Source organism: Rhipicephalus sanguineus, chromosome 2 (genome assembly GCF_013339695.2).
Source record: "Rhipicephalus sanguineus isolate Rsan-2018 chromosome 2, BIME_Rsan_1.4, whole genome shotgun sequence".
NCBI classification, from domain to species: domain Eukaryota; kingdom Metazoa; phylum Arthropoda; class Arachnida; order Ixodida; family Ixodidae; genus Rhipicephalus; species Rhipicephalus sanguineus.
The window spans coordinates 57,116,443-57,127,549 of NC_051177.1; the positions used below are offsets into that span (position 1 = coordinate 57,116,443).

Genomic DNA, 11,107 nt, shown 5'->3' on the forward strand with positions numbered 1-11,107 from the left:
AGGGGAACACACACACTAAAAAAAAAATGGCCGCGTATCTGCGTGCTTCGTTGCAAATGTCGTCTAAAGACGATAGAAGAGGCGCTGCGTGAGATATAGACGCCATCTGGCAATACGTCGGGAAACATGAGTGCTGTGTTGCGGGCTGGTAGTCCCGGCGCAGCAGCAGGCGAAGACCGGCGGAGACGCCAGCCAGCCCGAACACGCGGTTTCGCGCGAAGCGCTGAAGCAGAAGAAACGTCCGCACTCAACGAGTACTCTCCACACGCTCTTTTATTTACACGTCGCCTGGGTAAAACAAGAATGCCAGAGCGGCGCCCCATGGCATTCGTACAGTGCAATACAGAACCGAAACCGAAACACAACAATGAGCTCGTGCAGAGGGCACGGAGGAAGGCAAGTTTCAGTGCAGTCGCATTTTCAGCGCAGCTTAAGAAACTAGGGTCTTTAGAATTACGTATGTATGCATTTTCTATTAAAGGAACACACCACCTAATACTTACTAGTGATGTTGCGCCTCAGATATGCGTAATCTTTGCTTTTTGATCGACAATGTACACAAGTATGAACCTAGTCAGCCGTTCAAGATGGCTGGCCCTTGGGCAAGTGGTTCAACTTTGGTCGAGTGACTGAATCGAGTGACGCGCCGACAAACAGGACAGACAGACAGGCCAAAATTTCTCCGTTTAAGTATCCCAAGAAAGACTATCGTCTTTAAAAGAAGGACTGTTGGGGCTTGCTGGGGACGCTGTATCCCGCCATACATGAGCATGCCGACGAGCCGTTGCGTTCCGTAATGTGGTTCCGTTCCGTAAGGCGGCTCCCGTTGTTTTCACTTTTTATTAGTTTCGTCCCTCCTCGTAGGGACAGCTTCCCACTATCCTACAGTAGGTTACATGACGCTCTAAGATAATTTCCCGGCTAAATAAACACAGTTGGGCATTCGCCTATCAGCCAGTTCATGTAATGCCCATGGTACTAATTGTTGACTAAATCGTGCCTACCGTTCGATATATCCTCGGTTATTCTGTTCGCTCACTCTTAATTAATAATTATGCTATCTAGATGCCAATATTTTTGGATAAATTTCAATATTATCACCTGAATCTTCCTCCTGTGGTGTGTTTTTTTTTTTCCCTATGTATTCCATGCTTTGTGAATAGTGCAACTACTTTGGAAAATTTCACGTGACCCGTTGCAGGAGCGGCTACATCGAGCACAGCGCTCTCAGGGAGCTCAAGCAGCACATCTACGCCTGCCAGACGCCACTACGGGCCGAGTTCCAAAAGCACGATCCAGAAGGAAAAGGTGCTCAGAAACTTTACCTCGTGTCACTGAGTATCCTACAAGTATGCCTCACTGCGATTCATTTAAATCATGCGCGCTCAAGCCGCGATAACTGTTCCGTGCAGTAAAATAAAGCGGGCCGCGGCGCGATAAAATTTGATAAATTTGGACGAGGGAAAGAAGAGAGGGGAAAGGAGAAGCCATCTTTCTTATGGGTTGCAGTTATGAGCATTTTTTCTTGCCTCTAACCACAATCATTATCAAAACGGGAGCGGTGGACAAGTGGCAGAGCGTTCGCCTCCATTGCGGGAGATAGAGGACTCAATTCACAGTATCGCTGGGTATCCACCGGCTTTTCAGTACATGGTCATTCCACGCCAAACGTCCCAGCACCACGTAGTGTAAATTGCGTCTCAATGTGGACCAAAATGATGATTTCCTGAAAGCAGTGATATCTTTTTCTCGTAAAGCTTAGAAATTCTGTGGTCTGAAAATATCTTTAACGCAAAATATACCTTGCGTAACGTAACTATTCATTACTCAGATATGCATACTTGGCGCAATATTGCAATGAAAAAAATGCGAACATAAAACATTGCGGCGAGATTTCTGGAGGCGTATATGGCAGAAAAATTGCAGTAATATTACTGAGCTTCGAACACCTGACACAAACGCATTTCCTTAATACATAAACCAAATTTGGCATTTAAACAAGAAACTATACTCTCAAAATAAATTTTCTTACAAACAAAACTTGGACGACATTCTGGGAAATTCAGATGGCTCCCACGTGACCAAAAAATTTTTTCCTCTCCGAGACATGCTATCAATTCACTGTTTTCAATGCAATCAATCAGCACGATTTTTTTTTTCGAATACATCTGAGATGGTCGCCAAAATGGCTGGGATGTTTGACGTGGAATGACTCTACACAGATGTGCTGGTCAACATAGGCGTGCGCAGTAGGGTCGGGGAGGGCAAGTGGGGCTGCCCCCCCCCCCCTAGTCACATAAGAAGAGGGGACGCAAAGTTTGCCCCATACTAAAAAGAGACAGGGCGTGCAAACACGGACACAAGAAAGAGATCAGGACACCACAAACGCCCCATACATTGACTTAATAGGGGGGGGGGGGCGCCGCGATGAACCCCCCCCCCCTTGAAGGGGAACCCTGCGCACGCCTATGCTGGTCAACGATTCTGTTCCCTACGCACTGAAACTACAAACTACAACGCCACCTAAATATGCCCACTGCAACAAATATCCTTGTTAAAAGACTGTGGGCGTGGAAACACGGACACAACAGAGTCGGGACAATACAAGAGTAGACTACCAACTGAAAAGGCGGCCAGTGACGTAAATCCAGAAAAACCACACAGGGGGGACACACTCCTGGCCACGGCGGCCATTTTGTTTTTTATAAATGTAGGTTTTACTTTTAATTATATAAAATTTAAAATCATGGTTTCAAATAAAATTTAAAAAAAAACAATTAAGAAACGAGCATGGGTTCACACCTCACGTAATTATATTGTGCTATTGCGTGTTCTTGAAAACCGGTCGAATGGCAGTTACAATTTCAATACATCTTTGCACAGCTGAAGAGAATTGAACACAGGTACACACGCACTACGAAATAAACCAGCGTTAAAAAAGCTAAGAGCGCTATACTTCACTGTCAAGCAATTGAAAAATGATGTTTGAAAAATAAATCTCAGGAGGGAGACACTTGCAAGGGGCGTCCCCCCCCCCCCCCAAGCCTGAACACAAGGGGGGTCAGGGCCCCCTTCCCCCTCACCCCCCCCCCCCCCCAATATTTACGCCAGTGAAAGGCGCACAGCGGCGGAAAGGAAAGCAGGCAGAAAAACTCATCCGCGCGTGCCTAGCGCCTCTTAACATGAACCCCCGTCTTAAACATTAACCCCTACCAAACTGGCTCAGCTTTCTGTTATCTTAAATATTCTTACGCTACGCGGGCACGCTGTTTGATAAAACATCACCAGCTACGTTCAGCAAAGACTGGGAGGACTTACATAGAATGCTTCGCTTCAATATATAAAACGACAATAAAGAGAAGCGACAAGCGTATACGCATTCGTGGTCAAGGCAGGTTAAGCTGCAGCGCCGGTCCACCTCTTGTATAGTAAGCGTGTATTATGCTCCATGGTCAAGATAAGGATCGACGCTCACGGTGCACAGCAGGAGCATTCACCGAATGTCTAAATGTTAGGTTCGCGTGCTGGACGCCGTTTCATGCCGGTGCTATATAAATAAGTGTCCAGACGTCGTTACCGGCGAGTTCTTTTGTACACAACTGCACGGAGAAGAGCGCTTGCGAGCGCACTCAGCTCGTCGAACTGCAACACGTGGTCGATAGGCTAGGCGAGGGCCGCTGTCATCATCTCCGACCCTCGACAGTGTCGTGGCTGTGCAGTTGCACAGGCCTGTATAGATGGTCTTGATGTAAAGCTAGGTGATCACCGCTGCTCCGCTCAAAACAGCGTCGTGCGCATTGTAACGATGATATATTGCGAAGTCACCGGGAAAGCAAAGAAAGAAACACGGTCCTTGAGTTACAAGGCCTAACCAACGAGAAGAAAAAAGGTGAACTATCAGCTGAGAAGGAAGAAAGAGGAGGATCATGACTGTAGCTCACTGCAGGTGAAAGGCTTGACGAAATGTCTTTTCAAATAACTGAAGGGCAGAGTACTCAGGTAAGAGGTCATATACGCAAAGCGTTTGTACTTTACATCAGCACCACGCGCCATTCGCAGCCGCAGGTCCCGAGCACCGGTGTGCCGGCCTGTAAGAAACAATCCACGCATTATCTCCTTTCGCAGTTGTCTAAGTAATGCGAAAGCGTCGATTTTAACCGCAGGAATGTCTATGGTTGCGGTTTTGCCTGAAACTTTATTTTCTGGCCGCATCGGTATCGCGTCTTTCTTCTTCTTTCTAGCGTGATCGTCAGCGGCTTGAACGGCACAACCAAAAAAGCTTATCCCGCGATCGTTGAAACGCCTGTTTTACAATCAATTTCCGCAAAGTCAGAATTTTCCGGAGGTTACAATGCTCCACTTCGATTTTACATGTTCCTCAAGTTGGTGCTACCAAAAGTGCCGTTAAAGTTTGTTTTCTTTCATTCATTATTATGCACGTTCTTCTAGAGATGGTGTTGATTCCAAGATCGCCATATCAACAAAGCAAGTGTTTTCCTTTTACATATATTTTTTTTTTGTCGGCAGCAGTACACATTCATTTGCTTCATATTGTGCAGGCGTTGGCATGTAGCCTGGTCAGCAAGACACTCGCCTTCGGAGCGTGAGGCCGTAGGTTCGAAACCCAGCAGCGCCGTCAAATTTTAGTTTCTGTTATTGACTTATTTCACATGATTTCCTAGAGAGGGCGTTGATTCAACGATAACAAAATACATCAATAAAACAAGTGCCTTCCTTTTACACTTTTTTTTTTTGTATCGTAAGTACGACACTGAAATTCATATGCTTCAGCTATATTCACATTGTGCATACGTGGTCGGGTAGCTTGATCGGTAAGACACCCGCTTTCGGCGACTGAGGCCGTAGGTTCGAAACCCAGCAGCACCGTCAAAATTTATTTTGTTTTATTCACTTATTTCACATGTTCTCCTAGAGAGGGCGTTGATTCCACGATAACGAAATATATCAAGAACAAGTGTTTTCCTTTTACATTTTTTTTTTGTATCGCCGGTTCAACGCTTCATGTGGTTCAGCTGTATTCACAATCTGCAAGCGTGGGCGGGTAGCTGGATCGGTAAGACACCCGCTTTCGGAGCGTGAGGTCGTACGTTCGAAACACAGCAGCTCCCTCAAAGAAAATATTATACATTTGTTTCATTGTAGCCATTCGTCCTACGTGATAGAAGAGCCAACGGACGGCTGAACACACAGTTTTTGTTGTTGAGTCGGCATAAAAATGCTTACGCATTTAAACCCTCATAATTGACTATTCTGCTCATACATATTTGCATTTAAACTGCCTCGAATACGTGCTTTTTGCTCAGGCTATGAAGATCACAACTATGCAGTGAAACGACAAGTCGCACCTGAATTTCCTCAGCGTAAGGAATGTATGCAATAATGAACACAGTTTCTTTAATAAAGCAACCTCTCCATACCTCATTTCTTGATGTATCCGGTTTGGTGCGCTTGCTGGGTCAATTCTTGTCTATTTAAATAGGACACTTCTGACCTATAGGTTCCCCTGATGTGTTTGCTTCACCGCACTAGGTGCCGAAAAGCAGTCGAAAAAGTTTAGGCCCTTATCACCAGTGATAAGGCTCAACTTTTCTCTGGCGTCACACCTTGCAGCGATGGCACTGCTATGAACACCTTGCGAGCTGAAGGTGCCCCTGATGCGTTTGCTTCACCGCACTAGACGTCGAAAAGCAGTCGAAAAAGTTGAGGCCCTTATCACCTATGATAAGGCTCAACTTTTGTCTGACGTCACCAGGGGCGTAGCCAGAAAATTTTTTTTCGGGGGGAGGGGGGGTTCAACCATACTTCATGTATGTTCGTGCGTGCGTTTGTATGTGTGCGTGTATATATACGCAAGCAAAACTGAAAAATTTCAGGGGGGTTTGACCCCCCCACCCCCCACCCCCCCTTGGCTACGCCCCTGGACGTCACACCTTGCAGCGATGGCATTACTGTGAACACCTTGAGAACTGAAGGTGCCTCTGATGCGTTTGCTTCACCGCACTAGACGTCGAAAAGCAGTCGAAAAAGTTTTGAGGCCCTTATCACCTATAATAAGGCTAAACTTTTGTCTGACGTCACACCTGGCAGCGATGGCCACACTATGCGTATTTTTTGTTCCACAAATCTCTGAAACGACCCAAAACTGCGTTGTTGGGAAGCCAACATCATGTCGTGACCACTGGAGGGAATGCGTCTGACAAAAGGCCCATGGGTGATAATGGCCTCAACTTTTAAAGCGAGAGCGCTAAAGAGCTTGTTTCCCAGAAATTAGTGTCGGCGGCGGCGGCGTCTTTGGTTGTGAGCGAAAAATCAGCGCTGTCCGTGAGCGAAAATTCGAGGTACATGCAAATAAAGATATAATAAAAAAATCTTCGCTTCGAGTGGTACCGGGATTCGAGCCTGCGACCTCTCGCTCCGTGACGCGATGAGCCGCTCAGCCACCACGCATGCATTCTTTAACATGCTAACGGCGAGCTATTTATATACACCATCTAACGTTGGTGGCGCGCACATATTGGAGGTTCTTCATCGGCTTATCACCCGCGAGATGGCGCAAAGGGCACACGGGGCGCGCTTTTAAACGGCATCGCCCCGCCGTGTGGCCGTGTTTCGTCGCGCCGCATGCATGGATATTTTAGCCGGAGGGCGTCCGCACTTTGGCTTTGTTTACGGCGCGGTTTAGGTCTCCACCGAGAAGCGAAGCTAGGCTAGTGATTGGGAAGGCGATACGATCACGGTCCGATTACACTATCGCGTTCTACTCTTGTTTCGATTGCGTTTCGATATCTATTGCAGTGAAGCAAATGCGTGCGAGAGGGGCCCGGGGCTAGGGGGACATTTAGCTCGAAAGGCTCCTGCTGAAGTACATGACGACTACCCAAGCAGGCGCAACAGACCGGAAACATCAAGAAATGAGGTGTGGAGAGGTCTGCTTTATTAAATGAACTGTGCTCATTATCACACACATTCGTTACGTTGAGGACATTCGGGTACCGTTCGTCGATTTACTGCATAGTTGTGCAATTTACAGAGTGAAAAACAAGCACACACTGAAGGTAGTTCAATCGCAACCGCATATAAACCTACAACGTATTACTGAATATTGAGACTGTGTAGGCATTTCTATGCCGAATGAACGAGAAAACTGTGTGTTCAGCCGTCCACCCGCTCCTCTGTCACGTAAGACGAATCGCTATAATGAAATCAATGCATAAAAATTTTTGTCGGCGCTCCTGGGGCTTGAGCCTACGGCCCCACGATCCAAGGCGAGTGTGTTCCGACCAGGCTACGCGTCCACGCTTGCAGAATGCGAATATATGTGAGCCATAAGAATGCGCTGTACCGGCGATTAAAAAAAAACTGCTAAGGGAGAACAATTTGTATGAAGGGTTTGTTGAAATATTTCATGATAGTCATATACTGGTAACGTGATGATAACATCGAAACGCATGCCAAGCATGCGTTTCGATATCATAGCACTGTGGACTTTCCTACGGTAAAACTACGCTTACCCATAGTTTATACGACGCCCAAATTATATACTCTGTGTAGATTTCCTTTTTTTTTCTGTCAGTCATTTCCTCAGGTGATGCAGTACGATATAGAAGTCGTTCGTGATGAAGGAAGTGGCGCAGCCCTTGTGTAAGCGCTCGGTCCCGGTGGTTCGTTTATGTAGTTCAACGTCCCAAAGCAACCTACGCTGTGAGAGACGCCATAGTGGAGGGCTCCAGATAATTTCTACCACTTGGGGTTCTGTAATGTGCCCTTACGTCGCACAGAAGACGGGACTCTAAACGCCCTCAAATCTTGCTCGCTCGCGAACGTGCGTCATAAGGGACACTAACGAGAAAAACAATGTTCCTCGTATTGGTATATTACTCTTTCACGATACCAAAAACACCAGGCGCTTGGTAAGCGAGAAAAAGCGCTAAAGGAAAGTGCGGGTGGTGACACCAACTTGCAGTTCCCGCACCAGTCGCCGTGACGTCATCGATTTTAGCGGCCTTTACTAGGGCCTACGTAGTCCCTAATCGCTAAAAATGAAGTACACTGTCTTCTGGGGGAGCCAGAGACTTAACATGCCAAGTTCCAGGAAATTTTGTTGAGCCAACTTGGCCGAAGTACGAAAAAAAAAAAGCATTTTGAAACCGTGACGTCACAATCGAAGATTTCGGCGGGAAATTTAAAAGAGAAAATTTTGACTGATTTTCTCATCTGTTAGTAAACCTATGGTAGTGAAATTAACGACACTAGAGTTTACAGAGTATCATTTATCAGTCTAAACTCATTCATTGTTTCACCATAGAGTCCCTTTAAACCGCATGTTGTCTCGCAGGTCAAGTGAGCCTGTCGGACTGGTGCACGGTGATGGAGAACGTGGTGGGCCTGCACGTCACATGGCGCATACTGTGCCCCAAGATCGCGCAGTGCGACCCCGTCACCGGAGGCATCCTCTATGAGTCCACCTTCGATGAGTACGCGCTCACCAACAAGCTCACTCAGGTGAGATATGCGCTTGCGGTGGTTCGCAACGCTTCTTATAACATACGTAGAAGAATGCGATGATACCAGGGGCGTAGCCAGATTTTTTTTTTTTTTTGGGGGGGGGGGGGGAATTCAACCATACCTTATGTATGTTCCTGCGTGCGTTTGTACGTGTGCGTGTATATCTACACATGCAAAATTTCGGAGGGGGGGGGGGTTGAAACCCCCCTCCGCCTACGACCCTGGATGATACGGTGTCTGGACCTAAATAAAGTTTACTAACAACAACGGTGAAAGTAAAGGTGGGGAGGGGTGAACTTCTATACGGCGCCTACCTGGGAGAGGAACAAAAACTCATAGGGTCTGTTATGCATCCGCCTCGGTCGACTCGACTCGAAGGCGAAAGCCATCTTCTCCTTCTTTTTCTTCTAAATAGATGTATTGAACCTCCCGCGCCCCCCTCCGAACGCTTTCTGCAACCAATGTGGTTTTGCAATTGCCTCCGGGATCGGAGCTGTTGTAAGCTTTTTGCACCTCACCTTGCTTTGCACTGCCTCCGGGATCGGCCCACCTTTGACCAAGCAATGATGTCATGCAGTCGCGTCACCATGCGACGTCAGGTCATCTGAAGTTACAGTGACGTCATGATGACGTCACAAAGTATGGCGACCTGTGACTTGCTGATGACGTGATGTGGTGACGTCATCACGTGATTGTTCCATCACTCGTGTTGACGCCGCCGACGTGGCATGCTGACGCCGGACGCCGATCAATTTTCGCGTTTGATGAGGCCTTAGTACCCAGAGAAACGCACCCGAATAACAATGCGGTGTCTGTAACAGTGTTTCAATAGGGATATAAATTTGAGGTTCGAAGCGAACAATGATTTGGTCGAAGAATTCCGAATGGAATAGTCTGCATCACATATTGTAAATAAAAATTTGCATTTTTGTCATTACCCAACTAACTTGCACAATATTTTCAACATTTGAAAAGTAAGAGGGCGCAAGTTATAAGCTGCAAAATATGTTACCTTTTAAAATTTGCTCTACTTAGTTCATACAAGTCCGTATAACACGCTTTCATACTTCACAAAAAAATTAATCAAGGTGTAGGTAATATGTACATACATTTGACCTTGAAGTATGACTTCGCGGCAATGCTTTTACTGAAGAGGTGGTTTCACGGCACTGCATTTCCACGTCGGAGTGAAACCATCTTTTCAGGGGGTTATATTTCGAACTTTTCGAAATATTGAATAATTTAGATTCGCGTCGGAACGAATTCGAATGCTGTGATGCTGGTTGGAATGTTCGAAGCGCTCGATTATTCGCCCATGCCTGTTTTTTAGTCGAATATGATGCAGACACACAATGTGGCACTTGTCGTATAGCGATGTTCAAAAGAACACCAGCCTTGAGCGTGACATATGTAGGCATTTGTTCGTTTGCATCACTTGAGGTTGCTACAGGTAATGTGAAAAGGTAAATAGTAGATACAGTGTGGTATAAGCTGCATGGCACAGACGTTAACTCCGGGTGGTTGACTTCACAGCTTCTTGTTATTTCGCCGCTTATGTTGTTACCACTAAATTGTCAACGATGCCATTCGAGTATGGCAGTTATCCGAGATGCTGATAGCACCAGGGAGGTTGCCATATTTGGGAGACTTAGTAAAAATATTCACATTCACTGGCTGTAACTTTAAACAAAATTGCTCTCTTTTTTTTACTGGCTTTGTTATATATGTTGTCAATGTGAACAATGTGCCCTGTGGGAGAGCTAGTTTGTTTCGAAAGCCTATAGTCCTAATAAAGCACTATTTCTGCAACTATGCTCGTATTTTAGGCCAAGCTTAATGTTCTCCATGTGCTCGGAACTCTTTCGAAGACATTTGCATAGACAGTGATGCAACACTCTTACCATATGCAGTGTTGCCAAAGCTGTATGTTTTTACCAGATAACTTTTGAAAGATAATAGTGCGAAGCGAAGCTAGTAGTGAGACAGCGAAGCTGCGCCATTACTTGAACGGCAACGTGTTCAGCGCTGAGGTTTCTGTATTGAACGCAGGACGAGACTAAAACTATTCTAACGAAAGATCCTCTGTTCATTTGCAGAATGGCCCTACCTTTCTCGAGTCACTGTACAGAAACAAAGACAGCTTGGAAACAATATTTAGGATTATGGACAAAGATGGCTCCGGTAAGTTGACTGGCAAATCATTTAGCGTATTGTCTGAAGGAGCAACCATGTTGGGACGGTAGCGAAGGCCTGACAGGCTCCTAAGTGTGATCTAAGTGCACACGCAATAACAGTAGTGCAAACGAACGCAATAAAACCACTGCGAAGCTGCCGACGCATTAAAGGGACACTAAGGAGAAAAACGATTTTATCACATCAGTAAATTACTCTTTCAGAATACAAAAACACCACGCTTGCAGTGAGAAGACAATTCGTAAGTGAGAAGACGCGCAGAAAGAAAATGCGGTTGGCAAAGCCACCTTGATGTTTCTGCACCAGTCGTCATAAATTTTGACGGCCTCTACTACAGCCTACGTAGCTCTTAATCGGTAAAAATGAATTACATTGTCTTCTGAGGGAA

General features: G+C 46.1%; 1 protein-coding gene across 1 annotated transcript in view; it reads left to right on the forward strand.

The window, feature by feature from the left end:
- LOC119383011 (serine/threonine-protein phosphatase with EF-hands 2) overlaps positions 1 to 11,107 on the forward strand; it is a 236,173-nt gene that overhangs the window by 216,528 nt on the left and 8,538 nt on the right. Inside the window, exons 12-14 of the mRNA XM_037650970.2 lie at positions 1,202 to 1,308; positions 8,357 to 8,523; positions 10,623 to 10,707. Coding sequence (XP_037506898.1) covers positions 1,202 to 1,308; positions 8,357 to 8,523; positions 10,623 to 10,707 — 359 coding nt within the window. The remainder of the gene's footprint in view (positions 1 to 1,201; positions 1,309 to 8,356; positions 8,524 to 10,622; positions 10,708 to 11,107) is intronic.